At 35.3% G+C, this 19,226-nt stretch overlaps 2 protein-coding genes across 3 annotated transcripts; one reads left to right on the top strand and one right to left on the bottom strand.

The window, feature by feature from the left end:
* Positions 1-462: 462 nt before the first annotated feature.
* On the bottom strand, positions 463-1,896 carry LOC109085106 (elongin-C-like). 2 transcript variants are annotated; one of them, XM_019099751.2, is made up of 4 exons: positions 1,781-1,896; positions 1,378-1,405; positions 1,051-1,194; positions 463-914 (listed from the first exon to the last, which is right to left on the bottom strand). In XM_019099751.2, the coding sequence occupies exons 2-4, from the start codon at positions 1,379-1,381 to the stop codon at positions 724-726; spliced, it is 339 nt and encodes a 112-aa protein (XP_018955296.1). In that variant the 5' UTR covers positions 1,382-1,405; positions 1,781-1,896; the 3' UTR covers positions 463-723. The 2 variants fall into 2 exon arrangements, with proteins under 2 accessions (XP_018955296.1, XP_042610423.1); XM_042754489.1 differs by lacking the exon at positions 1,781-1,896 and adding an exon at positions 1,519-1,735.
* Positions 1,897-3,663: 1,767 nt separating this feature from the next.
* On the top strand, positions 3,664-15,085 carry LOC109085099 (ddb1 and cul4 associated factor 11). Its single transcript, XM_042754491.1, is given in 16 exon segments — positions 3,664-3,895; positions 5,066-5,252; positions 5,382-5,509; positions 5,631-5,749; positions 6,425-6,489; positions 6,666-6,766; positions 7,465-7,611; positions 7,703-7,757; positions 9,780-9,848; positions 10,105-10,162; positions 10,589-10,774; positions 11,726-11,879; positions 12,001-12,157; positions 12,270-12,381; positions 14,530-14,541; positions 14,543-15,085. Coding segments are annotated over 15 exon segments (1,638 nt in total). The 5' UTR covers positions 3,664-3,895; positions 5,066-5,076; the 3' UTR covers positions 14,642-15,085.
* Positions 15,086-19,226: the final 4,141 nt, after the last annotated feature.

Raw genomic sequence — 19,226 nt, 5'->3', positions numbered from 1 at the left:
AAGAAAGGCACAGGTTTGGAACGTTTTTTTATTATTTTTGGGTTTTACTTATTATTATTAATACTAGTTATAATTATATTATTATATCTATTCTTTTTAATAAATATCTGACTGTATTATTATATTACTCTATTACAGCAACTTTCAAGATACAATCTTCCTTCTTAATAATTATTATTAATAATAGTTATAATAATCAATAAATATCTATACTTTTTAAATAAGTATCTATTATTAAAAACATTGTTTTATTTTTTGGGTCAGGAACCCTTTAAATTCTTAATAATTATGTATTATCATTATTAATAGTTACAATAATTGTATCTAAGATCTCTATCACTGTTTTGAAAATACATAGAGCTTCCCTTCACTTTGTGTTCACTTGTGTCTTCTCAGAAATGCAAGTCATTTTGTTTATTCTTTGTGCTGTATTAATTATTAAACCAGTCAAAAACAAAGACATAGAGGTGTGGCAATGATATATTTGGTTCATCCATTTTTATTCCTAGTGTGAATGGCACTAGGACAATTGCAAAAGACTTCCAAATACAAAATGATTGTAAGACATTTAAAACACTGCACACATAACACAAATTATCTAGCCATTTGAAATTACAATGGAACAAAAAATACAAAACATTCATAAATACACAATCAGAAATCATTAGAACATCTATGATGGCCAGTAAGTCGGTCACAGTATAACACATTCTCCATTCCAATCTAACAGTCGAGAAAGTTTGCAGCCATAAGCAATTCCAGGGCAATCTCAGGAGCAATGGGGAATTCTGGGATCTCTGTCGAGCTGTTGGTATAACGCACTTTATAGGTAAAATACATGCAGACTTTGGAGAGAACATGAGACGGGATCTCCCGGAAGTTCACCTCGTTGGTTTCATTTTCCGCAAACTGACCTAGAAGAGAGCATGCAACTGTTAGTTAGCACTTCCTCCTTCTGGTCAGATATTGCTAAAATGTTTTTGAAAACAAATGAGTGATGGAAGAATTTCACAATATAACAGCTAGACTTTGACCATGTTTCACACTCACCAGGTCCACTCAGCATAGCCTTGATGGTGCCAGAGGTTAAAGCATGCTCTCTCTTCACAATGAACTCCTGGCCATCTGAAGAGATCAGCTTTACATACATGGCATCCGGGCCTTCACAACCACCATAAGTCCGCTCTTCAACATCTGCCGGAAAATGTTATTTGGACACTTAAGGGAATAAGAAGCTTGAAATCGAAGCTAACAGGAATAAGGATGAATAACGAATGTATGAGGTTCATTAAATGCATATACAAAAAGCACGCAAGCTGGTCGAGATGTTACAATTTCCTATTTGCAAATAAATATAACTCAAGTAACTTTACAAACCCATTGTTTCACAGGCGCTGTATTACTCCTGCAAACAACAAAACAAAACATCAGGCTTATGAGAAAAATCTGAATTATTGTTAAGTCAGCATATGAGAAGCAGAGACAAATAGGAAGAAATCTTAGAAATAAAACACAAAACTTTGAGATAATAATGACAGACGTTATAAGGCTCGTTTTTTGTGTTTATTATCTTTTGGTGTACTTGGTATTTACATATTTGTTCTCTTATTTTTCTTAAACCGTCTCATAAAAGCAGATTGTTCCCATAACAACAGAGTTCCTACACAATTTTGAAAGCGATGAATCACATTATTTTACATTTTCTTCTTTAAGTAGATCTATAAATCTCATGAATAAAATCTATATTGTGGCTAATTAAATGTACAGCGGTCACACTCACCACGAATTAAAATAACAAAACAAGTTTCTTGAAAACACAGACGCTGGATACAACTGAGTACTTCCGGTTCAAAAATGTGGTTTATAATTAAAAGTCCCCGCTCTAAAATTCAACCAGCACTAACATCTAAATGAATGATTTCATTTTTTACATTACACACCAAGAATACGTTCAAAAAGTCCCCCACACATACTGCTTAGGGATTTAATTTTGTATGTATGCATGTATGTACCTTGAGGAGCTCGGTAACGGAAATCTAAATCAAAATTCAAGGATTAAATATTCCTAAACTTTTAGGCAGCACAGCACTAGCCAAATGTTTTTACATTATAGATCGTTGTTAATTATATGTACATCAAGTCTAACAAAACTGTCCAGCAGATGGTGCAAATTGTACCTGTACGAAAACGAGAAACTATGATTTCTATAAATAATATTATTATCAAATAAATAATCAATTTAGATACGGTTTCTCCCATCGTACTAACATTACTATTGCCGAGCACTCTTTTAAACTCTTACATCTTTATTCGACTACACTGCACAGTGAAGCTCTCTGTTGTTTATGAAATACTATTAATTTTGTTTATGATATTTTATTATGTTAGATTTTTTTTAGAAGTATGAATGGCCTGTTCAAAGCAGTATTTGCAAGCCTTCTTCCCCACGACGGCCCGGAGGGTTCAGATGGAGCATCAGAGCTGCTCTTCTTTTCTTTTGGTTTGCCGTTCATTTGGAAGAACTCTCTGGGCTGCAGAACCTCCCCAGAGTTTGAAACAGGCATCATATATAGCAAACCTGTTATTGGGCCTGGCTAGGACCTTAATATTCATGTGTTAGACCCACGTGATGCACATTGGTTTGCCCATGAGTTCCAAAATATTCAGAGCCATAGTGTTTTCTGCATGCTGCCGGTGTTCAAAAATCACAAAACCATACCCACAAGACCGGTTGGTTATTGTGTTTCTACACACGCTCACAGAACAGATTGGTCTGAATGGGTGGAATTCTTTATGCAATAATTGTTCGGTCACATCTGGGTGCAAATCACTGACAAGCAATGACCCCCTGGTTCATCGTCATCCTCCCCTGAAGACCAATTGCCATTTCATTTGCTATTTGGATTGTACAAAACACAACTGCTGTGTAGAACTCACAAGTCACAACTGTATCTGAGAAGGACTTAAGTCTCAGCCAGATGAACTGACACAGCTTTGTTCCTTTTACAGGCTCCGAACAGGCTAAACTTCCAGTGATGTCACAACAGTGACATCATAAGAGGTCATCCAGAGTCTCATTTCTCAACAGCAAAATTCAATTAGTGTTAGAAGTGATGGAAAGTCTAACATCAGTCGTTTCAGGGTCTTGCTGTTTTTTAGCGTCTGTAATTTTATAATTATTGACACATTTTACCTCTGTGTGACCTCTTGCTTGTGTTCTCTGCTGTTTTCTCTGAATAATTTACTATTTTTCTTTTTTTAATTTCTTTTGGAATTTGTTTATGTTTGCTTATATACCCATATATTTTATAAATGACATCAGACTATTTTTTATTGTTTTTACAATTAGGAAAACTAGATTTTAGTGTAGTGTATCTAATTTATCTAATCGAGAACTTTGCTAGCTAATTTTTTTGAGTCACTTCCAATGCTGAGTAAAAGTTTATCGTTTTTTTTTTTTTTTAATATATTTTATGTATATATATGTATATATATATATATTTATTTATTTATTTATTTATTTATATATGTGTATTGCACTGTTAATGGTTTGTTGCTGGAAAATCAATATTTTCAATATAGACGGCGTAACTGTCAAAGACCTATGTGTCATTATGTGAATGTGCTGTTTCTATTATTTGTGTTTGCTCTGTGAGAGAGCGTCTCTGTGTCACGTGACCTGAGGAAGGCGAGTCGCGAGACCGTAAACAACATGGCGCGTCACGACCCTAGAGCGTCTTAAACCCTACTCAGGAAACAGAGGCGTTTAGTTTCCTGAACTCACACGTTTACAAGCTTCAATTTTGATAACATTGTTTGGTGGTTCTTCACCGAGGTCTGCAGGAAGAAGCCAACGGAGCAGAAGAGCTGTCAAAGCGCTGTTACCATTTAACTGGTAGGTCTCTATTGTAGGTCGCTTAACTGTGTGCTAGCTTGAGCGCTAAATTATAAACAAAGGGCTGTTTTGGGTGCATTTTTAACGTAAAAAGTAGGCTCTTATGTATTTTGCTTTTTTAAACTCTTAGTTTGTAAATATGAAGCAATTCAAATGTTCGTCCCATGCCATTTGCTCCTTTCAGTTCGAGCCTGTCATATTAGCATGCACGCCTGTCAGTCACATCAGCTGTAAGTCAACATTAGTTTAAATCACCTGTTTATTATTGGTGGTCTTATTAAAATAGTGGGATGTTAATAACACTGACATACCACACAATTAATGCACTACATCAGTGTTCATTTCGTACATATATATACATATAAATACATATTTATGCATTGTGTCATGTCCATCACAAATTTATAGTCAGGCAAGTATATTTCTTATTAATTGTGTGTATGTCCTATTATTTACAGTATTACTAAAGATGGTGTTAAATGTCTCTAAGATAATCCTAGAATTGTTTGTCTTACTTTTTTAAATAATAATAATGCTAACAATAATTCTCTGTGCTTAGTATTTCTCAAACATGTTAAAATGCATTAAAAAACCTTAACAAAGTTTTAAGTGAAATTGTTTAAATCTTTTTTTTTTTTTTTCTCAATAATTTAACATGCATAGTACCATTCAAACATTTGGGGTCAGTGAGAAAAAAAATTAATAAATTCATGTTTTTATTCAGAAGTGCATTAAATTGATCTACATGTAACAGTGACAATAAAGACATTTTTAATGTTACAAATGATTTCTATTTCAAATTAATTTTGGTCTTTTAAACTTTCTAGTCACCAAAGAATCCTGAAATTGAATGTTTCAGTTTCCACAAAATATTAGGCAGCACAACTGTTTTCAGTATTGATAATAATAATAATTGATATGATTTTTAGCATATTTCTGAAAGATCATGTGGCACTGAAAACTGAATGAGTAATGGCTGCTGAATATTCAGCTTTGCCAACACAGGTATTTCGCTTATTATTTGGATGTATGTCATAGATTCAACATAATTACTAAAAGATAGTCTTCAATGTCTTTAAATAAATTTTAGCATATTTATTATATTTCTTTTTTATAATGACATGAATGTGATTGCTTGTATTGCTTATTTCTGAGTAAATTATTTGGCAGACAATCAGTCTATGGGCTCTCAGTCCAGTTCTGGGATGTCCGGTCGGGGCTCTGGCAACAATCCAGACCAGTCTGAACCAGAACCCAACCAGAATTCCAATCAGACGGGTCACACACAGTCTGAGAGGCAGTCAGGATCTGAAGAGAACGTTGACTTAGCACAAGTTCTGGCGTACCTACTGCGGAGGTAATTATATACATAACCTACATAACATTTATTTGGCGATCCCTTTACCTGGGCTGTATGTTCTGGAACTCTACCACTTCCTCTTTTGTCATACGGGTCAGAATAGTTCTACCTTTTTCTCTACAATAGGGGCCAGGTCCGCCTGGTCCATGGAAGTGGAGCAACGGGCCTACAGCTCGTGCAGTCATATTCAGACTCAGATGAGGACAGCGATGGGGCCTGGGATGGGCGGCTAGGACATCGATATGACCCTCCAGGTAGGAATTATGGACTATATGGCATAATTTTCCTTCTATAAAAGTGAGAAATGGTGCCATAAATACCATTGAATTAAACACTTCTGTGGTCATTTACTATGCCGTATTTATACTCTCTCAGTGGATGCCCAACCAGACACACAGGAAGTTGACCGCAGTGAGATCCGCACACAGATCCTGCTTGCCACTGCTTCCTCAGGCATAAAGGGCAGATACAGTTTCACACAAATGCTGGCAGAGGTAAGGCAGATCTGTGGATATTAGGTGTGTAACGGTACACGTGTTCGTTCCTGAAAATATTTGGTACTGGTCTTTCGTTTCAGTACACATGTGTATCGAACAAATACAGCATTGTTTTAACCACTGCACGAGTGGAACTTCATTTGGATACAGTTTTTTAAATTGAGTGTTTATTATTATATTTAAAAATAAATAGTAATTGAATTTAAGTTTGGGCTCTTTTGTTAATTGTAACCTTATGGTAATATAAAAGTGCTCCCCACTTTAGAGCATAAGCTGAGGTAGATTGTTAAATTTTCATTATTATTGAATTTTTTTAAAGAAAGAGCCAATTTGTTCAGTAAACCTCTGTTAAATAAAAAAAGTATATATGTGTATGTGTTTCGTTTCCCCCCTGCTGTACTGAAACCTTACTGAACCGTGATGTCAAACCCGAGGTATGAACCAAACCATCATGTTTGTGTACCGTTACACCCCTAATAGATATTCATCTTAATGTACAGAGCATTTATAGTAACAATACAATGTGTCTGAATGAGCAGTTCATCCAGCTCTTTTACTTTGCAGCTCTTCAGATTTGTGATTAAGAAATCAGGAAATCTTTATACAGCCAAACAGAGTAGAGTTCAGAAATGTGTAGCTTTCTATAATCTAACTGTGTATTTCTTTCTGAAGCGGGAAAAAGGACGGTGTCATGGGTCAAGTTTCTCTCATGGAGAGTGCAGCCGGATCCGTTCACAGTAAGTGCAACATTAATGCAATGCTACAACAATAATAATGTATATTTGAAACATTTAAATACTAGATGCTTACAGATACAGGGGGACATGTGTCAGTACATTTAAAATAGAGATATTTTCTAAAACTGATAATTCTTTGCATATGTATATAATAATTAATATACATATCCTCATAGTTTCCTGCCTAATCATGTGGTATACAAGGACACTTACCAGCAGAAAGTCTTTTGTGGAGTCTACAGTGATGAGGGAAACATGTTCCTGTCTGCATGCCAAGGTGAAACTGTAATTCAAGACTTTGTCATAAGTATAAGTGTAATTGTAATTAGAGAGTTTTTCTTTTGTTGTTTTGTTATGTGGGTTATGTTATTTGTAATGTTCAGTGGTTTTTTTAATGTTTTTTTAGTTTTTATTTACAACCGTTCAAAAGTTTGGGGTCAGCAAGATTTTTTTTATTTTTGTAAGAAATGCAAGAATGCATAAGACTGATGAAGTGACACTAAAAGCGTTTATAATGTTACAAAAATTTCAATTTCAAATAAACACTGTTCTTTTGAACATTATACTCAACAAATAATCCTGAAAAAAATGCTCATTGTTTTTACAAAAATATTAAGCTACAAAGCTGTTTTCATTAATAATAAGAAGAAATGCTGAGCACCAAATCAGCATATTAGAATGATTTCAAGGATCATGTGACACTGAAGACTGGAGTAATGGCTGCTATACAATCAGCTTTGCCATCACAAAAATAAATCACATTTAAAAAAATATTAAAATAGAAAACATTCATTTTAAATAGTAATGATATTTCACAGTATTAATGTTTTTACTGTATTTTGATCAAATAAATACAGCCTACGTGAGCATGAGACTTATTTCAAAAACAAACACACAAAAATCTTTGAACCAAACATTTGAATTGTGTAGCGCAAACAGTATGTTACACTCTCCTTTTTCTGTCTGTTTTTATAGATCAGAATATCAGGTTATATGACACTAGTAGGGGTCGTTTTACTCTAAAGAAGACAGTGAAGGCCAGAGACGTGGGCTGGAGCATTCTGGATGTGTGTTTCACCCCTGATGCACATTGTGTGCTGTACTCCAGCTGGTCTGACTACAGTAAGACAGTGCCAAATCACTTAAACTGCTTTGTTGGCACTACTGTCATTTATTCCTGTAATGCATATCTGTCTGTGCTCCCTCTCTTTAGTCCATGTGTGCAGTGTAGATGGGGACAGTGAAACACACACCGCTCTGGACCTCAAGTTAGTGTTTCCTCATAGTACATTTTAGCATTAAAACTCAGGTAATCACCTGTATGCTTCCTCTTCATGTGGATGACAGACATTAGAATAGATTTCCATAACCATTCATCACTACAGCCATCACATGATTGTGAGCTAACCAAAAACTTAACACACTGGCAAAGTGAAATGTGAAGGAAGTTTGTTTTCAAAGTAATGACCAATTGGGGTTGTTTTTGTTTATTTTAGGGACAATTTTCTGTTATTTATGAGTTCAATTCTTTTATATTTTTCCATTTCGACACTCATTACTAGAGCCCGACCGATATATCGTTTTGCCGATATATCGTTTTGCCGATATTATCGGCCGATTTGAGCCTGTCACTGATATATCATATCGGCAAATATGCCGCCGATATGAAATTATTTTTTACAGAACATATAATGCAGATAAAATGCTTGAAATGGTTTAATTACTTAGTTTGTCCAGCAATGTGTGCTCCATTGTTTGCTACTGGCTACCTGGATGAAATGCTTTAAAGCTAAAGTCTATGGAAAACCATTGAAACTTTGAATGACCATATCTCCGTAACGGCATGGCGAATCCGCACCAAATTCGGGGGATCCCTTTAGCTCGAGGAACTCTCTCAAACACAAATCCAGTGTATGTCTAGAGGCCCTCTTTCGAATAAGACCACCCACGCGTCGATAGCCCCAGGGGTTCGGGAGTTACGGGTGGTTGAATTCGCGGTCCGGCACCGAGTGATCTAGCGATCCTGGGGGGATACTGATGCATGGAGGGTGGCGTTCGAGAGGCATCATCGAGCTGAAGGGATCCCCCAAATTTGGTGGAGATCTGCCGGCGTGTTTGCGAGATAGTGACACCAGTCAACACTTTCACTTCAGTAAGGAGGTCTCTTGTTCAGGCAGCAGCATTCAAGTGTTGTCTTATTTGACAGTAAGTGCCCTGCGAAGTGGACTTCACATGAAATTCCGCCATGATTCCAGTTCCAAGGGAACGTACAAGTTCCATTCAAAGGGCATTTAAAGTGCGTGAGACATGAATTTATATTATATTTATTTACAGAGGTATATAATGTCACACTTCACACTTCTCTAGTAAGTTCTGTCTGTGTGTGAAGACAGTAGCGCAGATCCGTGAATGAATGTTCCGAAGTGAAATAAACTTCAACGGAATAGTTGAATGGAATTCAATTTAAGGTGAATAAACTTCAACTTTACAGTTCAGTGCACTGATGTCAGACTCATTTTGGATAGTAAAGTTTATTGTTAAATTGTTAAATGCCTTGCCTCCATTACATATCTCTGTCACGTAATTATAAGTGTTTGATCACCACATTTGAGTGATCATTGTGAATCATGTGTTTATGTATATATATTTCATGTATATACTGTATTTTATATATAGTACCAGTCAAATGTTTTGACACACGAATAGGAAAGTTTCCAAACTTTTGACTGGTACTGTACTATAATATACACAAAGAATATCGGCTGATACATCATTATGAGCAATTTTTTTTACTCCCTAATATCGGTATCGGCCCCAAAAAACCCATATCGGTAGGGCTCTACTCATTACTGTAGCAAAGACATCATATATAAATAACAGATATTTGATTATGATCTTAATATGTAAGAACAATAACCCTCCTATATTGAAATTTATAGTATATATATGCCATAACACCAGATATGCTAATAATGCTAATAGCTGACTTTGCCAGTGTGTCTTTCTGCCTCTCGCATCACATTCACATGACCATGTTGACATCTTCTCTGCATTGCATAACATTTAGTGACCATCCTGTGATAATAAACTGTAATATTATGCTTTTAGAGGTTTGGTCTTGCTCTGTTCATCCCCAAGGGCTGTGTGAATGAAAATGAGTTTAAAGATTTATATTTTATATATGTTTCAGTATAGTCTCTGAGCTATATTTGATGTAATCACCATAGTAATGACTTTCGTTGTTAATGTTCATTGTTGCTAATGCTGACAGGTGTCTTTTCTTCTTTCAGTCCTGATGAAAGGAGGTTCTGTGTTTTCTCTCTAGCAGCATCCACAGATGGAAAAGAAATTTTAGGCGGGTTAGTAATATACTATGGTCTAAGTATACTAACCCCAGAAAACAATCCTTTGCTAACTCAATATTATTATTTTTTTTAATCTGGATACTTTTTTCAAAAATGTTTTGCTTTTCTGATTTCCACTATTGGAGTGTTATTTTATTTTATTTTAATTCATTAATTTAATTATTTAATAGCAGGATAACCACCAACCATACATAGAAAACTAAAGTGTTTCTTTTTTCTTAATGAGATGCTTTTTGTCTCCATCAAATAGTGCAAACGATGGCTGCCTGTATGTGTTTGATCGTGAACAAAACAAGAGAACACTAAAGGTATGGTTCACACATTAGTAAAGTAATAGAAGGGTATACATTTGCACTCTTAATAATATAATAATAAAAAATATTTATTTAGAGGCTACTGGATAAGAAAAAGTCACAAATACCCAATCATCAGTAACCCAAAAAAGTATTGCTTCACTTCTAAATCTGCTGCACTTCTAAATACAATAAATGTAGAAAATTTTGAATTAATGGCGCAGGCTTTTTATTGGTTCAATATCAGTTAACTCTAATGTCAGTCTGTCATATTTATTAGCTATCCTGTGATTTTAAACCTTCTATCTATCATTTTGTCTATCGTTCTGAATTTAAAGTCCTCATTAATATGCAAGCTAGATTTAATGAGAACAATATCCAGACATTATCCTCTGTAGCATGACTCAAGTGTTTTTCTTTCTTTATCTCACAATCTTTCAGATCGACGCTCATGAGGATGACGTGAATGCCGTCGCGTTTGCAGACAGTTCATCACAGCTGCTGTTCTCAGGCAGTGATGATGCTCTGTGTAAGGTATGGGACAGACGTACCCTCAGAGAAGACAGACCACAGCCTGTGGGTCATCTGGCTGGACACAGAGATGGAATCACCTTCATACACAGCAAGGTATAATAGCACATTCCATACTGTTATATTTGATGGTCAAGACACGGTGTTTACAATACAGTTACAACACACTGCAAAAACCTTTTACGTAATAATATGTGATTATAAACCAGATGATTGTGAGTATGATACAATATACACTTCAGTTCAAAAGTTTGGAGTCAGTATAATTTTTTTATTATTTTGGAAAAAAGTTTTATGTTAACCAAGGCTGCATTTATTTGATCAGAAATACAATAAAAACTGTAACAATGTGAAATATTATTACTATTTAAAATAACTGTTTTCTATTTTAACATATTTTAAAATGTAATTTATTCCTGTGATGCAAAGCTGAATTTTTAGCAGATATTACTCCAGTCTTCAGCATCACATGATCCTTCAAAAATCATTCTGATTTGGTGCCTCAGAAACATTTCTTCTTATTATCAATGCTGAAAACTGAACTGAAAAATAGAATGGTCAATAGAGCATTCATTTATAATAAAAATCTTAAGTAACAATGTGAAAGAAAGTCTTTACTGTCACCTTTGCTGAATTTAATGCATGCTTGCTGAATATAAGTATTATTATTTTTTAAATCCTCCTGACCCCAAACTTTAAACAGGGGTGCATTGAATATAAGTATTATTATTTTTAATTATCAAGTTTATGTGTAAAAGGTAGTTCATCAAATTCAAACTGTTTACAACTAAGATACAATTAGTTCTACAAAAGTTTAAAAAACTACATTGATGTTTATTTGATTTACATTATGTAGAATTTCAGTTTGAAAATGTAGTTCAGTGTAAAAATAAATTAATTCAATGCGTCCTGGTGCATAAAAGCAAATCGTGGATGTCCACATACTTTTGGCCATGTATTATATGTCACAGTGAACAAGATCAAGGTGGTTGAACTGTTATCATAAAATTTGCAGGTTCAAATCCATGTATGTATGTTTTCCTATAGGGCGACGCTCGGTACTTGATCAGCAACTCCAAAGATCAGACCATTAAGCTGTGGGACGTGAGGAAGTTTTCACCTAAAGAGGGGCTTGCAGCCTCACGGCTCGCTGTCACACAACAGAACTGGGACTACCGCTGGCAGCAGGTTCCCCAGAGAGGTGTGTTAGCATGCTTGAGCAACTATAATTGACCTGCAAGCCCTGTTGGTTTATGGTCAACCTTAATTTTACAATTGAACACAAAGCGCTTGTTCTGACTTATTATTTTGTTGGCCTGCAGCACTAAAGAGGCATAAGCTGTCTGGTGACACCTCAGTGATGACCTAAAGGGTCACGGGTTCTGCACACACTCATTCGCTGCCGCTTTTTTCCCCTGCGAAATTCAGCACTGGACAGAAGTTCATTTACACAGGCTGTTCAACAGGCAAAAATCATCAGTAAGCAGATAATGATTACAAGTGTGAAAAGTCCTTTCAAAAAGTGGCTTTTTATTAGTATTCCCAATCCATTTTATTTTCACCTCCTCCCATGTTTTTTTTTTTTTTGTAGTATTCTAACGATGTGGTTGACGGGAAGCATTGTGTCCAAATTGTCCAATCATGACGCATGTGTGAGGGACGTCAGCTGGCACCCGTATCACAACAACATGGTCAGCAGCTCTGTAAGTAAAACCATTGTTTAATACTAGAGTTTATTTTGTTAATGAAAACTGATGAAAAATATTTGTTTTTCACAACATCATTAAAACAGTTTTAATTGTATCTTACAGGCATATATAATCTCTCTATATTTTTTTTAAACAAAAAAGAGGAGAAAAAATATAGGCCGCGCCGCAGTTTTCTTGCTTGTGGTAAGCCAGATGTCAAGATGTTTTTCTTTCTTAGAAGGACACATTTACTTTCCTCTGTTTACTGATACTTCTGAAAACACTGGCAACACATATAAATTGTGAGTTTGAGCCAACTCCATTCAAAGATACAAGATATACATATACATATACACAGACATATATAGGAACAGAGATATACAGCGATGAGCCATATGGCCACCTATCAAATATCCTGTAGGACCTTCTTTAGCCCATAAAACAGCAGCCACTTAGTGAGGTATTGATTCCACAGGGTGCCGATAGGTCTCCTGGGGTATCTGGTACTAGGGCTGGGCGATATATCGCATGCGATTGTCACGTGCATTTCGTCAGTAAAGCCGGTTTCCTGATTAGCGCTAAATCTCCATCACCTGCTTTCAAATGGAGGCGGTCATTTAATAGACAGGCCAGTAGATCACTGACAAGCTACGGCAATAATCGCGTTCATTTATCGAAGGCGATTCATGTGCGACAATGAACGTGATATTGCGTAGCTTGTAAGTGATCTACGGCTCTGTCTATTAAATGCCGCAGTATAAGATTTCATTGACTAAAACTATACTAAAATATAGCTTTTTAGCCAACTACAACTTGAATAAACAAAAAAGAGTGTAGAATTGACTAATATGATGAAAACTAAAAAGGACATTTGACACAGGACTAAGAGTTAGAAAAAAACAAAAACATAACTTTAACACTAAGGGCCCTATTTTAATGATCAAGCACATGGTCTGAAGCGCACGGCTGCAAGTGCACTTAGGGTGTGTCTGAATCCACTTTTTGCAAGTTAACGATGGGGAAAAATGGTCGGCGTGCCTGGCGACACATGGTCTAAAAGGGTTTGTCCCTATTCTCTTAATGAGTAATGGGTGTGTTTTGGGCGTAACATGCAATAAACCAATCAGAGTCTCATCTCGCATTCCCTTTAAAATCCAGTTTTAAGCTCGCGCCCTGTCGGATTCGCTATTTACGTGGTGGAATTTGCAAGAGCAAAGACTGAAATACTTCTACAGAGAGTAACCATCTACGGGGCAGAATAATAATCTTTTAAATTGTAAACCTTTTATTTTTATATGTTGGACAGTTTGTAAGTCTGTGTATGTAATAGTCTATGGTAATAAGCAGTGCATGCACATTGTTCCCCCGCCTATAGGTGCATATTACTTATGCGCACTTTAATTAACAAATATTTGCCACCATTGGTTTTAGACCAGTGTTTTCAGGTTGGTCAGTGGCACAGTCTATTTCAGTTGCCTCAAAATAGCAATGCGCCAACACTGCGCCTTTTCAGACCAGCACGCCAGTGGGTGCACAATTGGGCACAAATGCATTTGCTGTTTAAAACAATGTGCCGCAGTGTGTGGAAATGATAACTGCGTCAAGCTGAAACTAGCAAAAAAACACTTGCGTCGTGCCTGGCGGCCACTTGCGCGAGTCTATGTAGGGCACAAGTGACCATGAGGGATTCTTGGAACTCATTGTTCATGGGTCGATCGAGACCGCGCGCTGTGTCTGTTGCCAAGTCACGGTTTAAGGAACTTTATCCGATGTTTGAGTCGAATAAATAGCCTGACAGCACTTATTACAGGAGTATCTACTACTATTGGCTTTGCTCTCTCTCACCGGACTCGTGTGTGTAGGTGATGAAAAAGAGGAAAGCAGGCATTGGACCAAAGCATCGAGGCAAGGGAGGGGGGACTCACCATGTTCTAAACTTTTTAAAACGCATTTTTCCACGTTTGTGTTGTTTTACTACTTACACAATTGTTTAAAATATAAAACGTTGTTACTTAAAATACACAGACTGGTTTTTAATAATATTTTTGTGGGGGGCAACCCTCAGATAGGGGGGTCCTGTCATCCCCACCCCCCCCCCCTCCCCCTAAATTTCAGCTATGTCAATATCTGTCTTTTTTCCTTCTCTTGTCACTGTTCGCTCAGTGGGATGGTGCTTACTCGTCGATGGGAACACACACAGAAAAACCACCTTCTGGACAGCGACAGAGAGAGGATGAACGTGGATATGCTGGAGACAAAAACCAAATGCTATTGATGATGTCAGAGGTAGATGGTGCCATCGTAGCAGGAATGGGATGGAGGAGGAATAAAGAGAAACAGAAAAAGAAAAAAAAAAAACACATTTTGTGAAATCATATTGATGTAGTGTTAGGCAGGGTCTTCAGGTTTTTGTTTGATTTCACATTACCAGCACAAAAAGATGATACAAATATGTTTAAGCTTCAAAAAGGATCGTTGCCATTAGTAAATGGACTCACGGGCGTGCTGTGATTCTCTTTGTGACGCCTTCTTTCAGCTCAGAGATTTAAACGGTGGTTTAAACTTAAGTGAAAGACTTTGAGTGAGTTTCACCAATATAAAGAACGCATGATTTCAGACGGGCACAGCACAACTGCTTTGCTTGAAAAATTACTGTATGGTAACTGTTGCTTTACCCAGAAAAAGCAATACTTGGATAATGAAATATAAAAAAAAATATTTTACACATAATGGACATGTCTCTAAAAAAGGAAAGAATTCTGGGAATAATTCTAAGTATTGTAAGATATTTTATTGCTGTAAATGTTTCAGGATTTGATTTTGTAGGTTCAATGTAAATGTAATCTTTCTGTCAAAACTGAATGTGTGTTAAAAGGTGTGTGTGTGGAGACAGTTTGTTAGGTTTACAGGAATTCAGTGAGTGCGCTTCTTATTGCGTATGTGTGTGAGCATGTGTGCAAATATGTTTCTGTTGAAACAAATTGATTGTGTATGATTTAAGTGCATTTCAAGTGGATGTAACACTCACAAAATTGTTTGCAAAGAATAATTAAACTCACGTTGCAAAATCTTTGTTTGGACTCTAAAATAGTATCAAACATATTTCCAGTCCAGCTGCCCAAAGAAAATAAAGTTATTTGGCCATTGTAAGCCCATTTGTCTGTGCTACATGCATTGCAAAAATTATTTTCCAAACTATTTAAGAAAGAGGTCAGAATTGCGTTACCTCCCATTGACAGTGGACAGTCTCTCATATAGTCTGGAGCACGAGTGTACTGTATATCTGCTGTGATTGTAAAGATAGGTAAAGCTAACGAGGAGAACATGCTCTTTTCACACCTGTGCCAGAAAAAAAAAAACCATATGCATTACTATTCAAAATTTGGGGCTCAGTAAGATCTTTTTTTAAGGAGATGAATACTTCTATTCAGCGATTACAATTGCATTTAAATTGAAAAAGTAAAGAAGTGACCCTTGAAGACATTTATAGTGTTATAAAGATAATTTTTCCTTCTTATGCTGATAAGAACTGTTTCTTCAAATCTTGCTTACAACTCAAGCATATTAGAAGATGTAGGCCTCCTGTGTTCAGCTTTCCCAGCCTGGGCAATCAATTTACATGTTAAAAAGATATTAAAATAGAAAAACAGCCTTTTTCTATAGATATTTCCTAATAGTACTGTTGGTACTGTATTGTTTAGTCCAAAGCAATGCAGCATTGGTGAGCATTTCTCAAAATACAAAAAAATAAATAAAATAAATCTCACTGCCAAACCTTTTGGAAACAGTTCTGTAAATAAACAATAAATTAGTGGGCAAACACTCTTGAATTAGCACATTTATTACAATTAATCATAAAGTCACCACTAGTTACACGTTATCTGTTTCTATTAGTTTAATAGTTTATAGCCAAATAGAGTATAATGTTGTCGATCTTACAAATAACAAACCCTGTTTAGGAAGGATACACTACATGCAACTAGATTAGAGTGTTTTGTGTGTGTCTGTTTTGTTATTTTTTTGTTGGTGTTAAGCTTTTTGTTTAGTGTGTGTGTGTGTGTGTGTGTGTGTGTGAGTGAGTGAGTATGAGAAGTGTGATATAACAAACCAGCAAGGTTGAACTATTACTGGAAAGCAAACAAAAGGGGAAGCTAATAACCCTGCTGACGACAGATGCTAGAAACAATCTCAGTTCTGTCCTTGTATCAAGTTGGGCTGTTAGGTCCGATCTATTGAACATGCAGTGGAAAGTTCTGCCCCCGGCCCAACCAAGACTGGATTTTTGGGGCCTGAAGGAGATGCTTTATAAAGATCCCTAACTCTGTAAAACAAGCATCTGCACTGGGCTCTGGAGGCAGTTTAATGATCTCACAGAATGGGCCTAATGGATCCATTATTATTTAGACATAATTTTCACTCCTTTCTCTTCGTGTTGGTGATGTTTGGACCTGCTCTGAGTCTCTGGGTCTCCAAGTACAGCATATTTGGCAACAAGAATCACTACCTGTACAGGCAAGATTTTATTCTAGTTAACTCTAGAATTAATAGAATAACCTCATCACGCGTTTTGACTGCTGAAGCTGCTATTATAATTTCCCATAGATATATATATTATATATTATATATATAATATATCATATATATATACACACACACACACATACACACATATTTATATATACATGGGTCAAAGACATTAAGATATCTGCATCAAAAGTGATTTCATGTCCATAGAAAGCACATTAAATGTAAGTAAAGTGTCTACTTTTAAGGGTTCAAATAAGGTTTTGGAGATAAAATGTCAAAATTTGTTTTAACTAATGTTAACTTGGTCCTTCCAGTGTAAACACAATTAGTTGTTATGTAAAAATTAAAACAAACACTGCTTATTCTGACATGTAACTATTAACATACATAAAAGAATAAGGAGGCCATATTACATTGAATTGTGTTTAAATGGAGTAAAACATTCTTACCCCAGACTAATGGGAAAAAACCTAGGATAGTGGCAAATTTAAAAAATGTAAAATTACAACTAGTATTTGGGGTGGAACAATAATTAGTCTTTCAAGATATCATAAATTGACTTTTGTTGTTAAATATAAACTGGACAAAGCTGTTCACTGAATGACATTTTAGTGGGTCTCTTCTCTAAATCGGGAAAAATGTTCAGAAAAAAAAAAAACAACAACAAATGCAATTAAAATTAAACAGACAAAAATTTGGTGTGGGAAAACACAAATACAATGTAAAAGCAGTTTTTTACTCTTAATGGTTTTATGCTAAAACCTTTTTCATCTGTGAACAACATAAAAAAATATAATTTCCAGATATATATATACACAGTTGAACAATATATAAGTTCTGTAATAAGAATAAATACATACTAGTTAACAGATTAGTCACATCTTGCCACTAAGAGTCAATTTAATATATTCAAAAAACAATCTATGTTTTTTTATGATTCATTCAGGTTAAGGTTAAATTGTAGAATAGTAAGTCATTCTCTATTCATGTTTGTTCATAAAGAAATATACATTAAAACGTAAAATATATATAAAGTAAAACTATCAATATATAAAGAAAATAAACTAATACTTGCTGTAAAAATGGTTACAGTAGTTCAGTGTCAACAAATTGAACTTATTTCAACTTATTTTTTTAAATAATATGTATAAAATTTCATAATTATGAAGATAACATTTTTATATAGTCATATATTTGTTGCAATGCTGAAAATCCAGCATTTTCCAGACAAATAAATGTGCATGGGTGAAAAACAGAGTCTGTATCTTCAGCTACAAATTTATAAAACTCTACAAAGTTTTGTTAAAAAGGAAGATAATTGATGTATTAATTTGTACATTTAATACCATTAATGTTTTTTTATTCATAATTTTGTGGAAACCATGCTACGTTTTATTTCAGGATTATTCGATGAATAGAAAGTTTAAAAAAAAAGCATTTATTTAAAACAGAAATCTTTTGTAACAAACTTTTGATACATTTTTTTGCATCCTTATTGAATAAAAGTATTAATTTCTGATCAAACATCTTACTGATAATTTGAAAACTGGTAGCAAACATGAAAAATTAAATAGTAATTTTCCTGTTTTGTCAGACTGTAATATTATTAAGGTGTTATGTTTTGACATTTGAATAAAAACATGAGTGATACCACGATTTAGATACAACTTTTTATTGAGTAAAAGCTGTACTACAATAGGCTCTCGTTGATGTAAACTGAATCAATGAAAGTCAATGCAACGCAATGACTGCGCATCTGGAAACTCAATACGACATGTTTTTTTACTTTTCAGCAAATGTGTGTTTTTGTAGGTCTTTTCAGTGCAGATCAGCTGCTGTACTCAGTAGATAAGTGCCTTGAAGATAAGTCTCCTCTGGGCTTCTTAATCTTTTTGTCAAAAATTCTTGGTGATGACATCATACAGCACGGCCTAGAGATGAAAATCAAGCCATCGGTTTCAGACACATCTCACCACCATGCCATTCAAATCAGATCTGAAGCACTGAGATGTTTTGTTTTAGGAGTACGTTGAGACTGAACTTACGTATGTGTTGCCGAATCTCCGGACTATGATGCGTAAACTCACTGTACTTGTTGCTGATCCAGTTCATGGACAAAGCTGACTGAAATCTCCGAGTTGCCAAGCAACCAAAACAATCAAATTATAAGAAGCTGATGAAATCATGTGTAAATGATAAAATGAACCGCAAATAAAATGACCCACCAGTGGATGTTTGGAGCTTTGGACCAGCGGTTTCCATCTCTCACTGTAGTACCTGAGGAAATAGAAAGCTGTCCCCACTGCATGTTCATGCTTCAAGAATTTTTACAA

The sequence above is a fragment of the Cyprinus carpio genome, unplaced genomic scaffold, assembly GCF_018340385.1.
Source record: "Cyprinus carpio isolate SPL01 unplaced genomic scaffold, ASM1834038v1 S000006530, whole genome shotgun sequence".
NCBI classification, from domain to species: Eukaryota; Metazoa; Chordata; class Actinopteri; order Cypriniformes; family Cyprinidae; genus Cyprinus; species Cyprinus carpio.
Note: the sequence above shows the minus strand (reverse complement) of the source record. Positions and strands in the feature narration are given on the sequence as shown.

What these genes read in the sequence shown, in the direction of transcription:
- LOC109085106 (XM_019099751.2), bottom strand. An exon ending in GGCTATGCTGAGTGGACCTG is followed by an intron (nt 915 to 1,050) that starts GTGAGTGTGAAA and finishes GCTCTCTTCTAG; the next exon opens with GTCAGTTTGCGGAAAATGAA.